This window comes from Gobio gobio (assembly GCF_949357685.1).
Source record: "Gobio gobio genome assembly, chromosome: 1".
NCBI classification, from domain to species: Eukaryota; Metazoa; Chordata; class Actinopteri; order Cypriniformes; family Gobionidae; genus Gobio; species Gobio gobio.
This window is the reverse complement of record NC_137097.1, coordinates 47,843,326-47,861,579: the sequence shown is the minus strand read 5'-3', so window position 1 is coordinate 47,861,579 and position 18,254 is coordinate 47,843,326. Positions and strand designations below refer to the sequence as shown.

Here is an 18,254-nt window from a genome sequence, read left to right as displayed (position 1 = left end):
AACTATGACAGTATATCATGTGTAGAAAGAAGTTTGTATCAGTGCTCTGTGTGGATGTAGTTTTCAAGACACCGCCTGTTTTATTATTATGAGACGTATGTGACTTAGCTTTGACTCCTTGTCTCCATTGAGCACACTGGTCTCTTTATGTGGCTTAACTATAATAACCCCTACTTTGCGTACACATGATGAAGTAATACAGCACATCAGCATCCTCTCACTCGCAGTCGCAGCTCAGTAGCATGCTAGTTACACAATCCCTAAGGTTCATTGTATCTTTCCTTGGCCAGCATCTGATCTTATTTTGGGATTGTCCTGGGGTAGATTCAGGACGCTCATCACGCTAGCAGCCTTAGATAGTTGTAGGTCAGCAGTGTATCGTGATACTGTGACATGACATGCAAGGACAGATGCACTGTTTGCACATCTCACACTGCTGTGCTTTCAACACATTCCCCCTCCTGTCCTCCCTTGCACCATACAGCACACAAACCTTTACTGATATTTAATTCCATAGTGGTATAGAATACAGAATAACAATGCAGATTTATTGCAAACTATGTTTGATTATTATTAAATAAAGCATCTTAAAACAGTGTTCGCTTGCAGGCAGACCAATACAAGACACGATATGATATTAATACATTTCATGGATTGGTCTACTTATGGCATTCATTTTGAAAAAGGGCAGGGGCTCGAGCACCCAAAGCCGGTCTTCATCTTAAGTCTTATGCAGTTCCATGTCTAATCACAACAGGACTCATTTGATTCAAAATGAATCAAAAGTGCCCCTCTCAGACAAATATCAATGATAATATCGTGGTCAATAAAACTAAATAAATGTGATTATTATAACATGACAATGTATACAATAGTAACGAACGGCTCAAAAGTCGGACAATTTCTGTTGAGGTGTTGCCGTAACGCGTTGCTATGGGTCGCGTGCGTTTTGATTGACAGCTGATTTTCCACTGTTCGGAAGCGGCTCTCGAGCCAAATATGGTCCTTTCAGAGAGAGTGTGGCCTTACGGGAAAAAAGTAAACCAATATTTTTTTTTCATCCATAATCAAAGCTAATGTGTTGATTTAATTACAAATCTATATATTATATATTTTAAAGTATTACACAATTCACCAATGCCCGTTTGTCATGTATATACACCAACCAATCGTGATCTGGCAAAGCAAGTTCAAATTCCATTGGGCGATGTGAAGCGGTAATTTTCTGTTCTTATTCATAAATCGGTTGAAAATTACATGGACAGACAAACTAACGTTTGTGGAACGATTTCCTGCGGTTTGTCTGATTTTTTAAATTGCATCACTGACAAAATGGATTTTAACAAACAAATCCCTGCACAAAACCATGCAGCAGCAGCAAAAGTCGCATTAATGGTAAGTGTCAAATTCACTTGTATTTATGTATATTGATACACCGTTTACTATTTCATTAAACTATCAAAGTTAACAAACCCCAAGTGCCACCAGCACCTACAGGCCTATTATGTGAAGTGTAGGCCGGCGAAATGGTTACGTGAAAGGACTTTATTATATTACCATTTTTGAATATTATGCAGCATTATGAAAGTCTCTTATGTTCATCAAGCCTGCATTTATTTGATAAAAAACAGCAATATTGTGAAATATTATTAAAATAATGGTTTTCTATTTTAAAATAATTTAAAATATAATTTATTCCTGTGATCACAGCTGTATTTTCATCATCATTACTCCACTCTTCAGTGTCACATGATCATTCAGAAATCATTCTAATATGAGGATTTAATGTCAATGATGGAAACTGTGATACTATTTTCAAGATTCTTTTATTAATAAAAAGTTAAAAAGAACATAATGTAATAAAATTTCACAATATTAGGCTACTGTTTTTTTCTGTATTTTTGATTAAATAAATGCAGGCTTGATGAGCATAAGATATATATATATGTATATATATATATATATATATATTTACATATTGCCCCTTTTTTACATTTGAGCCCCTGCCCCTGAAGAACTCTCTGCACGGCCCTGAATCACAACTAATTTAACACAAATACTTAACAGAAGAAGACTGGTCTTCACAATGTTCATTCTTTTTCAGCCCTGACCGTAGAATCAGATTATGAAACCCTAGTAAACTCATGCTGGCATTGGTGACTGGTGCAATCCTTCCTTCCAGTGTCTCAGCGGCCTGGCTCCTGCTCAACGACACCTTACACAGGCTTATAACCAAGAGCAGCCTAGTTTACGATGTCCTAATTGAGTCTGGAGACTGAACTGAACGGAACTGAAGACGACATAATTTTGCCGCACCAAAAATATTTTCGTCGCTTTATAATATTAATATTGAACCACTGTACTCACATGAACTGATTTAAATATGTTTTTAGTACATTAATGGATCTTGAGAGAGGAAATGTCATTGCTGGCTATGCAGGCCTCACTGAGCCATCAGATTTCAACACAAATATCTTAATTCACGTTCCGAAGACGAACGGAGGTCTTGCGGGTGTGGAACGGCATGAGGGTGAGTAATAAATGACATTATTTTCACTTGGGTGAACTAACACTTAAAAGCACATGTCACAGAATCAGAACATGAAACGCTGCATGCTGTGAAGGAAATCAGACAACACCCGCCTCCGACCCTTCCTCTCTGTTAGTGATGCACAGACTTTGGTCCACTCCTTCATTGTGTCCCGTCTAGATTACTGCAACTCACTCTTCCTTGGTCTCCCCTCTAAATCCCTTCAAAGATTGCAATATATTCAAAACTCTGCAGCCAGGCTCCTTACCCATACCAAACGATCGGCACACATCACCCCCATTCTCCATCAACTTCATTGGCTACCAGTTCGGTCCCGGATTAAATACAAAGTATTACTACTTACTTTCAAAGCACTCCACAACCTTGCTCCCCCCTACATCTGTGACCTCTTGACCCCTTATACTCCTTCCCGCTCACTCAGATCCTCTGACCAAAACCTCCAAGTCATCCCCCGCACCAGACTCTCCACTCTGGGTGGCAGGTCCTTCAGTGCCTTGGCCCCCAAATTCTGGAACTCCCTCCCCCAACCTCTTCGTGACTGTCCATCACGTCCATTCTTCAAAGCACATCTCAAGACCTTTTTGTTTAATGATCACTTCTCCTCTACACCCAACACATAGCTCCATACACAGCTTGTTTTGTTGTATTGTTATTGATATTATTATTATGTTTGTCTGTTTGTTGCTAGATTTCCTTCTACTATGTTAAGCGACCTTGGGTTTGAGAAAGGCGCTATATAAAATAAACATATTATTATTAATACTAAATAATCAAATAAAGTGACATTTACAAACTTAATGATAAATAAACAAACTCTAAATAGTATTTACCTGTATAATATTTTCATTTGAAAGTGTCTTTTCTGGAAAATCCACATTTCAAACAGCATTGATGGAGGTCTGGAATAAGGGGACCATTTTGTTTTCCTGCGAGGCCTGAGCTCTGGACAGCATTTGTGCATTACAACACTGCCATCTAGTGAGCATTTGTTTGACAGTAATGCTCTGCAACAAGTCATCACCACCAATGTTCATAGAGTAATTAGTCTTTGATACATTTATTTATTGTTATAATTACAACATGAAAAATATACATACCCAATGAATCTGCTTTAAAACAAACTTAAGTTTAACGGTCATCACGGATGAGATTGGATATAATGAAAAAAAAAAAGATTTATTGAATTTCTATAATGGGTTTTATTTTTAACCAGCTAAATATCAGACACTGAACCGTTTCATCTGATCTTCATACAGCTGCACTGGCAGACGGACTGTAAACATTGTGACACTTTATGGCACTCTGCACGTTTACAAATAACATTGATGGCCAAAATACCTGTTCAATCTGTATATATCAGTTATTAAAAATAGCAACTTTCTTTTGTTCCTGCAAATTAGTTGATCTGACATTTAAGACAATTAAGACTTATAAACACACATGAAGCTATTGCTTGCCGTTATGCGCAGTGGATTATTGCACTAAATTAAGTGTTAATTACAGATGCCACTACTGGCAACATACTAACCAAAATAACATTAAAAAATAACACACTTTAACTATTGGGACACTCGAGTCTGCCAATGTTTACGGTCTTGGCTACTTGGGAAAAAAAAATGACGCTGGGAAGATTCCAGCAACCATGCATTTTAGTTCCCTTTTGTAGGCACACTGACATGACAAGCAGATTAACGTGTTGTACATATACATGAGATGTTTACTACGGAGAAATGGAATGTGTAAGGATGTTATCACAGTTTTAAAATGCCTTGCAACACAATCAATACCAGGCAATTAGCCTATTGACAGGTTACAACTACAGTTTATAGCAGGACAGTAACTCAGTTTTACATACTTACAAGATTATAAAACATCAAAACAGGGAGCCAAAAAAAGAAAGAAAGAAAACGTAACAAACACACTCAGAGCTGGAGGAGTGTATATACACATTTGCACACACACACAAAGACTTCATAGCGTACAGGTTCAGCGAGATCTGGATTGTGTCATTACATGGTCATGTGTTCTGGAAGTACATAAGAAATATCATCCCAAGGATGGCGGTACAAACCCTGCTTCAACCGCTTCTGGTCCAGATAATGACCTGCATAAAAAGAGATAAGGTTGTTTAAATAACATTACAAGGGAAAAAGAAAGAAAAAGAGAAAGAGATCTCACACACACCTATGAATCCCATGCTGCGTCCCAACACAAAGATTCCATTCAGAGCTCCGATTTCGACAAACTCATCTGCCTCATCGCTGTACAGGAGAAAGAGAGCGCATGAGAGATCAGTCTTATTTTTACTACCATTTACGTGAACACTTTTCTTCACTAGTGCTCTTATTGTCATCAACTTATTTTAGTTTATTTCAAAAAATAAAAATGATTTTCAATTGAAGAACTAAAATTACTAAAAATGAATATTAAAAAATGACTTAAAAATGACAAAAGCACACTTGGCTTGCTTCGAGCGCTTGTTTCAGAACCTGGTGTGTTTTCACCTTGTATTTATGAGCATGTCAATCGCGCTAGGATCTGTACCAAAACAATCGGTCCAAATTTGCCTGAATGAGGTGGTCTCGGCCCAATTGAAAACAAACACTGGAGTGGTTTGGTTGAGGTGATAAAGCAATCCGACCCAACGAAACAAGCTGTATCATAATTCATAACGGGAAATGTTATTTAAAAAGCAGGAGTGTTTGATTCTGTGAGTGAGCACATTAGTTAATCGCAGTTAAAAACCAAAGAGCGCTTTAAGATCTTCATCCTAAAATGTTGTTTAATTGCTCTTCTGCATGCGTTGCAAGAATGCTATCCAGATGCTATTTCACGCTCTAACTGCATTATACATTATATTGTTACATTTTTTTAATGTAATTAAATATATATATATATATATATATATATAATTGATCAGTTAGAACGGGAATGACGGCTACATTTGTATAACACCAGGTTCACACATATACGTTTGCAGTGCATATGTGGTGCATATTGTTTTCAATGAATACTATAATAGTATAAAAATAATACAAAAATAACCCTGTTCTTTTAAACAAAGGGGTTTTACTGACCGAGTGAAGCCGCCACAGTTCCTCAGCAGATCCACAAATGCCACTCCAATGAAACCATCAACATTCAGGATAAGGTTTGGTTTCTGATAATAAAAAAGGGAGACATTTTATGAGATTAAAACAACAACAACAACATCAACAACAACAACAACAACACAAAACGCTATACTTGAATTTTCATCTGGTCACAAACAAAATTCAATTACTACATTTATTCATTGACATTTATTCATAGCCTATGCTTTGAGCAAATGCAGATTATCTGTCTCACAGCATATGGCATACAGAAGATGTGTGATTTTCCTTATTCCTTGTTTTCCTTTTACAGCCGTAGTCACAGCCGTAGTCCATGCGATCTGGAATTTTGTGTGAGGGCTCGAGTCACTTGCTTACATGGACCCTAATAAATCGGTTTGCAATCGGACAAGAAGTCAATTGGATTGAATTGGCCAAATACAATTTAAATTTCAGTTGGATTATAAGGGGTGGTTTAAACATTTTCTAATCCGTTCAATAGGACATATAAACAACTTGATCGAATTGAAAATCGAAACTGGAAAGTTCTGCGCATGTGAAGACGCAGAAATGACGAAATAACGTGCACAAAACGAGCTGCTGTTGTTGAATATAGAGTCAAATGACTATCATCCCATTCTTAAATTTGTACCTTTGAGGTGGTGATCTTCTCCACCTCCAGAGCGTAGTCCAGCAGCTGAGTGGCAGGAAAATGCTGTTTCACAAAGTCTTTGAGGATCTGCACCCGCATGTCAGGATTATTGATCTGAAAAAAATCAAATCCAAGTGTGAAAAGCAGTGTTAAATTGATCAATTTGCAATACAACACGTTTGCGAACATTTTACATTTGTGTGTGTTAGTGTACTTACCGATTTCACCCTGTGCCCGATGCCCATTATGAGTTTGCCGTCTTTCTTCATTTTGTTGACAAACTCCATAGGCAGCATGCCACTGTCAAACGCCTTACTGAACTGCTTAGCAGCTGCGTCCAGGGCACCTCCAAAACGGTCCCCCTTTAACACAAATAAAACCAGTGATGAAACAGATGCTCTTCTGATGCTAAACTGACATGTATGTGGATAAGTATTTAGTTTCCGTACAATGGTCAGGAGTCCCGAGGTGAGGCTGGAGATCAGGTCTTTGCCAGCACGTGCGCACACAATGGTGTTATGAGCTCCAGACACAGCAGGGCCGTGATCCGCCGTCACCATCAGACACATCTCGATGAACTGACATGCATAGCGCGGCAGCCTGCAATATGCGCACGAAAATCATTTTAGATGTGATTTGTGAGGTCCTGGTGGTTAAAGAGTGAAAGAAACTTGGCAGTTTTCATAACAAAGAGTGAAACACACCTCCTCTGGAACCAGAGCAGGCCGAGGGTGCCGCCCAGCCCGATCTCAGACTTGAAGACCTCAGTAATGGGCATGCCAGCGTAAATGAGCTCCTGCCCTCTCTCATCACAGATACTCGTCATGAAGGACGCAGGCTTACGGATCAGACCCAGCTCCTAAAGAGAGAAGGACATACAGATGACTATAAACCACCAGGTAAGACTAAGCAAGTGAGTATTTATCATCCAAACGTATAATTAATACTCACACGTGCCCAGGAATAATCCATTGGTACTGTGGGCGGAGGAAGCTCTTTAGCAGGCACGATCACACCCATGCCTACCAGATTATCATACACCGACCTATAGGATACACAAATATGTGGTTAGTGAAGGCCAGGTTAAGATGTTAAATTTATAAGTAGACAGAGGACACACTTGATGAGTTCTCCCAGCTCATCAAAGCTCTTGGGCACAAATGCTCCTGCCTTTTCCAGAGCTTGGTTCTTAGCCACTGCAGTCTCAGACTTCTGGTTAGCACAAGCTCCAGCATGGCCAAACTGGACCTAAACACAAAAGGCAGGTTACAATCAGTTAATTCAGCCATTAACATTTGAAACTCATATTAGTGTCCTAAGCAAGTCATTTAAACACATTGGCCCTCATTTATCAATCTTGCGTAGAAACGGACGTATATGTTGGCGTAAGATTATGCTTACACTCCTCTCACCGCCTGATTTATGAAGCTGTGCGCCACTCTGAAATCCAGGCGTACGCAATACCTGCCCTTGATAAATGCAGCGGCTGAAAACTGCCGTCATTAGAATAACACGCCCCTATATATTCAAGTCTCTGCCTCCCCCACGCCCTCATTTTACGCCATGGACACACGGAAGACGGCAAAGAAGCGAAACTTCTCCGACGTGGAGATCGAGACCATCACCAGGGAAGTGGAAAAAAACAAAATTGTTTTATTTGGGATTTTAAAGAGTGGGATTAAAGGCGCCCACAAAAACAAAATATGGTGTACGGTGGAAATCCAGTTTAAATAGCTGTTTGGATGAGAAATTACCTATCACAATGCATTATTTTACAGCACGTGTTTTGAAACAATTAGCATTTAATTTCGTATAACGTCACATGTATTGGGGTGTACAATAGTGATGATGTGATGTGGATTACCATTCATTCACATTAATAATTACATGACAATTTGTAAGATTCTTCTTCTTATTATTATTATTGATTTGTATTATTAATGACGCTTATTGTTATTTAGAAGAAGAATGTAATTTTTATTATTTTGTCAGTCTGAATTATTTTCAGTCCCAGTCCGTGCGCAGCTGAAACATCAGGTAAAGCGTACAGGCTCGCAACTGGAGGGATACATATGCCTACAAATCAAATGCTTTGGTAAAGTCACACAAATTAAACATTGAAGTCCATGTTGCACAAAAATAAACACAGAAGTTTATAATCACTATATCCCTATTCGCACAGGATTATTATGTGGGGACCTCTGGTGATTTGTAATAATTGCAGAGAATGTCTGTGATCTTAATCCCGTGCGAATCGGCCATGTCTGTAATTTGTAAAGTAAAAATTCCCCCGCAAATTACCTACCATATTTCGCCAAACACAGAGGTCCTGTGATAATATTAGTCTCATGCGAATCGGCATCTAGGGCTGGGCGATATATCGCATGACATTGTTAGGCGCATCTCGTCAGTAAAGCCGGTTCCTTGATTAGTAGTAAATCGCCATCACCTGCTTTCAGATAGAGCGGCATTTACTACACAGAGCCGTAGCTCACTGTAGGGCTGCAACGACGCGTCGACTACGAAAATACGTCGACGTGCGTGAAATGCGTCGACGCGTCGGCGGCACATTATTTACGTTCTAGAATGGAACAGAAGATCTAGAATAATGGCAGCTTCTGCTCCCGGGCATAGTGAAAATGATAATTTATCATATAAAGCCAGGCCGCGACATTCAAAAGTGTGGGAGTACTTTAAACAGAAGCCGAATAAAACTGTGCTTTGTTCGCTCTGTAATGCCGGTTTCACACTGCGCGCGGTGGCAGAGCAGGAGCTGTGCGCGTGGAGAGCGGGAGCTTTCACACTGCCAGTCAGTGTTGCCAAGTCCCGGTTTTTTCCGTGGAATTGGGCTACTTCTACACTGTTGCCGCGGGCTGTGTCTCATGTCCGCGGGTTGACGCGATCCCAACTATGTCATATTTAGCCCCGGGAATGAGACTTTTAGCAGGCAGCCCTGCAAAAAAACCCACATATTTAACCCCCCGAACGCAATGTTTACCGGAAAACCTCCCAAACGCGATTGGGCTTGTTTTGGGCTAGTTTTGAGTAACGAATGGGTGGGTTTTGTTGTGTCAACCTGGCAACCCTGCTGCCAGTGTTCTCTCCATGGTTCTCTCGCGCAGCTGAACCGTGGCGCGTGTATTGCAACAGACGGTCACATTTTCCGGGGTTCTTCTCCGATCTCGTGCTTTTATTTATTATGGGCTGCATATATCTCCTGTTAATGCGACCTGGTTCCCCTCTGTCCCAAACACATATGCATAATAAGATGCTGTATATAGGTAGTTTGCATGATTAAAGTAACATTAAAGTTAAGATATGCCTCTAGCTTTAATCATTTAAATGTGTCTTTGAAGTTTGGGCAAAAACTTCTGGCAGCTTTAGTCGTTGTTTATGCACATGTATCTTCAAAATAGACGACTAGTTATACTATATTAAAACTATGCTGAAAGCTCCTGAATGTGAAGTGCATTTTCGTTTACTATTGACACAAATCAATAAGTAAATCATACTCAACTACTATAGTAAACAACTTTTCCTAATTAGGCCTACTCTGTATACATTTTATGATGAATAGTATCATTATATATTATGTTTAAAAAGCTTCTTGTGTTCATATATTTCATTATAAAATGGCATACTATGTACACTACTCCTGAAATACAATTAATATTGTCATCATTCATTGATTTAATGTTAAAATAATATACAAATTCACTACCCTCTTTGAAATACAATAATCAGTAAAAAAGAATCATAAAATTAATCCGGAAAAATAATCGTTAGATTAATCGACTAATCGAAAAATAATCGCTAGATTAGTCGACAAAAAAATAATCGTTAGTTGCAGCTCTAGTTCACTGACAAGCTGAGCCATATCGCATTAATTATCACGGACGAATCGCCTGCGATAATTAATGCGATATGGCTCAGCTTGTCAGTGAACTACGGCTCTGTGTAGTAAATGCCGCTCTATCTGAAAGCAGGTGATGGCGATTTACTACTAATCAAGGAACCGGCTTTACTGACGAGATGCGCCTAACAATGTCATGCGATATATCGCCCAGCCCTATCGGCATCTCTGTGATTTAGCCGGGATTAGGCGGATCGTATATCATTTTTGCAAGGTTTTTGTTTCCTGTGCACATTTCTATCTTTATCTTTCACGAAGAATGGAGCTAGGCTGCATAATGCACACCGTTATGAATTCCTGTGCGGCCGCGCGGATTATACTTTCACTTTAGAATGAGCACCAATTTCTTAAAGGGTTAGTTCACCCAAAAATGAAAATTCTGTCATTAATTACTCACCCTCATGTCGTTGGACACCCGTAAGACCTCCGTTCATATTCGGAACACAAATGAAGATATTTTAGTTGAAAGCTGATGGCTGAGAAAGGCTTCACACAGGCCTCCATTGGCATTCAGTACATTGACACTTCCAAGATCCATGAAAGGCACTTAAAACGTCGTTACAAAAGTCTATCTCACCACAGTGGCTCTACAATAATCATACAATGCGACGACAATAGTTTTTGTGCGCAAAAAAAAATCAAAATAACACCTTTATCCAACTTGTTCTCGACTTCCGTGTGTGCCTCCACAACGCATGCGCGGGAATATGACGTAGCGCCGGTGTTCGGGAATCCATGAAATACACACTTAAGCCCCATTTTGAGCACTACGCCGAGACCTAAAGCACGATCAATGTAGAATCCAACAGCTGAGACACGCGCGTCTTCCTCTGCTCGTAAACAAATCGCTTCTGGGTCATATGTCCGAACGCCGGATCTGCGTCATATTCTCGCGCATGCGTCGTGGAGGCATACATGGAAGTCGAGAACAAGTTGGATAAAGGTGTTATTTTGATTTTTTTTTGCGCACAAAAACTATTGTCGTCGCATCGTAAGATTATTGTAGAGCCACTGTGGTGAGATAGACTTTGTAACGACGTTTTAAGTGCCTTTCATGGATCTTGGAAGTGTCAATGTACTGAATGCCAATGGAGGCCTGATTGAAGCCTTTCTCAGCCATCAGCTTTCAACTAAAAATATCTCCATTTGTGTTCCGAATATGAACGGAGGTCTTACGGGTGTCCAACGACATGAGGGTGAGTAATTAATGACAGAATTTTCATTTTTGGGTGAACTAACCCTTTAATGAAAAACACAAAAACAGAACAGTACAATGACAACTCGCTTAAATAGGCGCTTTTACATTTAGCTTTGAAACAGAATCTTCCGCCGTATATTGTTATTATATTGCTCAGTTCAGTTTTGAATTGCGTCTGTTCTCTAACGGAACGAAATTATTTTTATTACTATAAAACAATCAAAATGATATCGATACGACTGTTTATAATTTCATACAGCTATATCTATAACGAAAAAACATTTACAAGTCTTGACATCATATCCGGGAGATAAGTCAGTAAATTCGAGTAAAATCACAGGCTTGCTTATCCCGTGCGAATGCGCCACGCAAAATTCAGATGTGGGGGAGTAATTTCTAAATCACATGAGGTCCCCAGATAATACTTATCCCGTGCGAATAGGGCTTTAGTTGTTGTTGTTTTTTTACAGTGGGTCATACTATAGCATATCTTTGTCACTGCGTTTTGTGGTGTTAGGAATTGTTTTTCAATTCGTATGATAGCCGTACACCACCTCCTGAGCTGGCGTAGGATTTGAGCGTGCCGTACGCCAACGTCTATATTGATGAATCTCAAAGTCAACGTGGTTTCGGGTGTACGCTGGAAATTTGGTGTACGCACTTTTGATAAATGAGGGCCATTATATGCAATGCAAATGCTCAATACTGTCTTATATCAATGTGTCATACACACCTCAGAGGAGAACAGGGTAGCACAGGTTCCGATGCACCAACTGACCACAGGTTTGGTGATCCTACCTTCTGTAATGCCGTTGCAAATCTTGTACTCTTCATCTCCTCCAATCTGTAAGTGAAGAGAAGACCCATGAGTGTCATATTGCAGTCAGGCTCTGAGTTTTATAGTGACAGTGAAATCTTATTATGTTTAAAGGGGAGGAAGTGGCTGAATAAATGGCACACTCACCTCTCCGAGCACAACAATCATCTTGACTCCTGGTGTGTCTTGATACCTCAACACGTGATCCATAAACACAGAGCCTGGATACCTGCAGGAAAGACATATGCCACAGGTTTAAACTTTCACGCAAATTGTGACACTGATGAAATGCATCAAGCTAGATTTAGTATCAAAGAGATGTTGACTTGAACACACACACCTGTCTCCTCCGATGGCAACTCCTTCGTAAACGCCATCTGTAGTGCGTGAGATGATGTTGTTGAGCTCATTGGACATTCCACCAGAGCGGGAGACGTAGGCCACACTTCCTGGCCTGTACAGCTTAGACGCCAGGATGTTATCCAGCATCCCACCCGTATTACCGATCTTAAAACAGCCTGGTTTAATACCGCCGACCTACAGCATACACAAATATACACAGCACAGACTTTTATTATTATTCATAAATTATATGATTATAATAAAATCCATTTTTTATTTATATACATTTTACATCATAAATGATTACCAATTATCATAGATAGTAATAATGATACATTTTATATGCATTGAATAAAAAAAGGTTACACCATTCTGTATTTTTATTCTAAAATGTATAATAATTTTGTAATAGCAATATTAAATCATTACCAATTAATAATTAGTCAAATTATATAATTATTAAAATATATTTAAAATTAAATTATTACTACCATTACTACTGCTATCATAAAAATTGTTTTATCAAATAAAGTATTACTACTATTAATAATAATAATAATTTTATATGCACTGTAGAATAGTTAGATCATTTTGTATTTTTATACTAAAAATATTACTGATTAATTTATAATAGTCAAATCATTTAATTATTTAAAATGTATTATTTTAGAAACACTTAATAATTATTACTACTATTACTTCTACTAACACCATTAATTATATCTAACAAAGTAGTAATACTATTAATAATGATAATAATATTGTTATACATAAATAATAATAATTATTAATTACCATTATTAGTTATTTAATGATCAATCAAGTCATAAATCTACGACTACAAGTACTACTACTACTACTACAGAATTAACCCTCTGGTGCTCTTCGTACCAAGTTTCATATCATTCTGATGAAGCTGTGATTTTTAAAAATTCCACGTGGTTCATAGGTTCAGTTTTTCATAGGTGTATGTGTGTGTGTGTGTGTGTGTGTGAGAATAAGTGTGTGCGTGTGTGTGTGAGTGGATGTGTCAATATCACACTCTTGATGTTTCAGTGTGTCACCCCTTTACTGCTGTGTACTTTTTTCAGCATTGTGGCCGATTTGTAGATTGTACACACACATTCTGTGAATTTTTGCATATTTCCCATTCATTTCCTATGGGGGTCATTTTTGACCAAAGAGCACAAGTGGGAGTAATTTTTTTACAACCACTTAGCATGCTCGAATCATGCCCTCAATTTTTTTTGTGTTAACATACCTAATGCTGGAAAAGTCACCAAGTTTAATATTTTTCCGATGAAGCTGTGATTTAAAAAAATTCCAAATGTGGTTCATAGGCTCAGTTTTTCATAGCTGTGGGTGTGTGTGTGTGTGTGTGTGTGTGTGTGTGTGTGTGTGTGTGTGTGTGTGTGTGTGTGTGTGTGTGTGTGTGTGTGTAAGTGTGTAAGTGTGTAAGTGTGTAAGTGTGTGTGTGAGCGGATGAGTCAATATCACACTCTTGATGTTTTAGAGTGTCAGCCCTTTACAGCTGTGTACTTTTTTCAGCATTGTGGCCGATTTGTAGATTGTACAAACAAATATTCTGTGAATTTTTGAGTTTTTGCCGATTTCCCATTCATTTCCTATGGTCGGTCATTTATGACCAAAGACAATGAACGCTACTTTTTTTTTTACAACCAATTAGCATGCTCGAATCATGACCCCAATTTTTTTGTGCGTTTACATACCTAATGCAAGAAAAGTCACCAAATTTCATATCATTCCGATGAAGCTGTGATTTTTAACATTTAAAAAAAAATTCCGGTCAGAAATTACCGAAGAGCACCAGAGGGTTAATAAAAAAAGTAATAAACAAATCTTTTTCCATTATTATTATTATTATTATTATTATTATTATTATTATTATATAATTATGACACACATTTATAAATCATTTTTCCTTATGAGGACTTTCTGGTCTCCTATAATTGGCCTGTAGAGGGCACACAAAAATCCCATTAAAACAAACCAATTTGTCCCCAAATTGTACGTGTACTCATGCACACACACACACAAATATCCAACAGAAATGTAGTTTGGAGTCATACCGTTGCAGGTCCAATGATAGTGACTCCCTTCTCATCTGCCATTTTGATGATCTTGCGAGTCAAAGCCTCCGGGATACCCTCAGCTATGATCGCTATGGTGCGAATCTGTATATAAAAAAACACATAGAACAGATAAACAATCAGACCACAATGGTTTATGAACATGTAGGTCTAGTCCACTGCACCGCCATATGAATATATAGTCAGCTGATGCGGATCTCAGACCTGTGGGAACTGCATGGTCTCTATGGTGCTGTCATAGGCAGAGCGGAGGGAGGCAAAACTGATGAGCACATCCACTTCTGGATGTTTCTTCATTGCATCAGCCATGTTCTTATAGACCGGCAGCAGGATCTCCTTATGGCCCCAGTAAAACTTCTGCTTATGGTCTCCACTGATTAAAACAGAAATAAAGTGTACTAACATTAGCCATAGCTATACATATGGGGTTAAGTGACAAGACCACATTGTTGAATAGAAATGAGATCTCGGGAGCTTTCCACCACTAGATATCAATCTATCATGACAGCTGTCCCCAGCTAGGGTTTTAAATGCATTCATAAGACTCACGTGAAGGGGTAAACCATGGCTGCTACTGACGGCTCCTGACGTGAGCACACATAATCGAAGTCCAGCATGCCCTGCACTGCACGTGTCTGCATCCCCCACACTATGGCCTTGGTGTGGTTACTGAACAAAGTAGTGCTTTTGGCTAAAGAGGTAATGACAGAAGGACAAAGAAACAACAGAGGGAAGAAAGATAAAAAAAACATTACATTGCATGTCCTTCTGAGAGTATAACAGGGCAATCTACTGTTTAAGTCCGTCTTTATAGGTTAACAAAATACTGTATATTCAAGAAGGGGATGCTTCCAATACTAAATGTTCTGAGAAAACATCATGAATGTACAGAATATTAAGCACAATGTGGGCTTTATAAATCTCAATTAATCTGAAGATTAGGGCTGAATATGTTAAAGTTTGAATACGTTTGAAGACCTGGGACTTTGCCATCCAGATTTTACAAGCCAGAAGCCACTGAACTTAATTAAATAAAATATAGACATTAGTTGTAGGCCATTTACGATTGCTGTGCAATGTAGCAACATGCCACATTAATACAGTTTGCAACGGAAGTATTTACAACAGCTTTGAACATGGGCCATCCATTTAGAAGTGAGAGCCAGAACAATCCATTGTATTATCATTAGGTGTGTTTGACTTGAGCGATTCGAAAGCATAAGGAACCGTCTGCTCTCGAATTGCTCTCACGGTATATTGATGTCATACACGATCGGTCTGGGTAGCACCACTTCAAGTCTAACACACCTTTTGGGTCTATGAGTGTTTAAAATCCTCCTAACATGGGTCTGTAGGGGGCGCACCAGCTTACCATAAATCTATTCAGTTACTGTGATTGTCTGCTTGTGAGTGTGATCAAATTTGCACTAACCTGGAGGAAGTCCAGCACGAGTCTTTTGAGCTGATGAGTTTTCTGCTCCAGTTTTGACCTCAGAAAAAGAGGCTGATCTGGAGGATGCGGGAGTCTGGGAGCCGGAGAGAGGGCAGTAGTAAGAAAGATCTCAAGAGAGAATTATGTATTGGTCATAATGTGAATTTGTCACTCTTCACGGTGACCCTTACAGTCTAGCACAAACAGCATATTACATCTCTAAAACAAGTGAAGAAAGACTCAACACTTTACTAAAAGCCCTGGATCATCTAATGACATGCTTGAGGCTATAAGAGGTTTTCAATGTAAGCACACTGAATGTAAGACACATTATCACTCACTGCTGTTCCACCGCTAGCGTTGAGAAGGAAGTTTGCGGTGTGGGCAGCACCACGAGGCTGTGTGGCGATTGGCCTGTGACCTAGTGCCATTCCAACAATAGCGGTCATGTGGGTCTCGGTGCCAAAAACATGAATGGGGATACCGGTGGTCTTTCCTGCGCACACACATACACAAGATATTATTAACATGAGATCAAGTACAGAAGTATAGATTTTTTTTTGTACACAACACACACACACACACATGATCAAACTCACCAACTTCACCCATCACTCTTAAACCTTCCTGGTAGTTGGGGCCACCACGACGGACAAATATAGTGACCTCATGCTCTTTCAGAGGGTCCTGGTAATCTTTGATAGCCCTGACGATACCCTGGTACATTTCAAACAGTTAAACAAACACATAATGGGTGCGTTACAGTATTCATATTCTGCTAATGTACATAAATAGCATGTCATGAACAGTGTCTAACCTTGAACGTTGCTGCTACGTTAGTGAAGTTGGCAATGCTGCCTCCAATTATCAGGACTTTACCTATACAAGAGAAATTAATGGTGACATAGGATACCACAAATACATGAAACTTGGTGACAATTTTCATTTTTGAGTGAACTATCCCTTTAAGATTGCTAACACAAGTTAGTCTATTAACTTTGAATTATGCTGAATTAATTGTTTCTGAATGAAAATTCTCAGACAGCAACTGGTTTTGTAATGATAGCAGTGCTAGCATAAATTCTAATCAGTGAAAGACTAATAAAGAAGCACTTGGACAAAACATCATAGTGAACGTACCATCGGTGTGTTTCTCACGGGTCATGAGGGAGAGGATGGTCTTGGCATAATCATATGTTTGTTGCTCACTAGGAGCACCTGAATACTCGCCGTAATTGGCCAGTTCATTAACTCCACCCAGATCACAAATTGTATCACTATGAGGGAGGAAAAATCATAATAGGTTAAACTGTTGGCTAGTAGACAGACACAAAAACACATAACATCAAACGTGAAGTTAAAGGGGGTGCTATTTCATGCATTCTGGCTTATTTACACTAGGGCTGAGCTTCCATTTTTTTGAGCTTCGAAGCTTCGGTAGTAATCAAAATCGAATATTCGAAGCTTCGGAGGGAGGGGGCTGAACATATTCTTCTCTCTAAAAGCAGGGCTTATATGCTCCGAGAACGGACACTGCACTAGTGATACAAAACAGACAGGTCTGTTACGTCCCAATTTTGATATAATATAGTAGTAAAAATCATTTTGTTAATTTAGAGAACAGATTAACTACAATTAAAAACTGAACGTGCAGCGTGAGCCGAACGGGAGTCAGATCTCAATCACGAGAGTGAGAAGCTGAATGACAAGATGAACGCAAAAGATTTGGTTTCAAAGCGAAATGTGAAATGTGAAAATCGAATACCAACCCATCGAACGAATATTCAAATATTCTGGTCCAGCCCTAATTTACACTCTTAAAGAGTTGGATTCTCATGCTAAACTCATTTTTAAAAATTTGTTGGACGTATGACAAATACACTCCTTTTTTTTCGGTGCCAAATACACTCCTTCAGGATTCTAACAAGTTTTGGAAAGTTTTTTTTTTCCGAGCATGTCCCTGTATGACGTCATACAAGGCATAATTCTTTGTATGGGCACTTCTTCCGGATGAGCACGTGCGCACATCAACCAGAGCAAGAGCACGCCCATCAACAAGCTTCGTTCGGGTTACAGGAGCCATCAGCAGCGCTGTCATTTTATTTTTAGACCACGAAAATCAACAATGTCACTAAAGAAGCATGTT

General features: G+C 39.0%; 1 protein-coding gene across 1 annotated transcript in view; it reads right to left on the bottom strand.

Annotated features, from left to right (window-relative positions):
• Positions 1-3,582: 3,582 nt before the first annotated feature.
• aclya (ATP citrate lyase a) overlaps positions 3,583-18,254 on the bottom strand; it is a 31,758-nt gene continuing 17,086 nt past the window's right edge. The window contains exons 9-28 of the mRNA XM_079823132.1: positions 17,249-17,385; positions 16,926-16,987; positions 16,708-16,825; positions 16,450-16,604; positions 16,109-16,202; positions 15,226-15,367; positions 14,881-15,049; positions 14,656-14,760; positions 12,564-12,760; positions 12,371-12,452; positions 12,140-12,250; positions 7,416-7,543; positions 7,247-7,340; positions 7,000-7,154; positions 6,745-6,895; positions 6,514-6,657; positions 6,296-6,409; positions 5,629-5,711; positions 4,736-4,812; positions 3,583-4,655 (exon numbers count right to left, since the gene is read on the bottom strand). Coding sequence (XP_079679258.1) covers positions 4,561-4,655; positions 4,736-4,812; positions 5,629-5,711; positions 6,296-6,409; positions 6,514-6,657; positions 6,745-6,895; positions 7,000-7,154; positions 7,247-7,340; positions 7,416-7,543; positions 12,140-12,250; positions 12,371-12,452; positions 12,564-12,760; positions 14,656-14,760; positions 14,881-15,049; positions 15,226-15,367; positions 16,109-16,202; positions 16,450-16,604; positions 16,708-16,825; positions 16,926-16,987; positions 17,249-17,385 — 2,413 coding nt within the window. The 3' untranslated portion in view covers positions 3,583-4,560. The remainder of the gene's footprint in view (positions 4,656-4,735; positions 4,813-5,628; positions 5,712-6,295; positions 6,410-6,513; positions 6,658-6,744; positions 6,896-6,999; positions 7,155-7,246; positions 7,341-7,415; positions 7,544-12,139; positions 12,251-12,370; positions 12,453-12,563; positions 12,761-14,655; positions 14,761-14,880; positions 15,050-15,225; positions 15,368-16,108; positions 16,203-16,449; positions 16,605-16,707; positions 16,826-16,925; positions 16,988-17,248; positions 17,386-18,254) is intronic.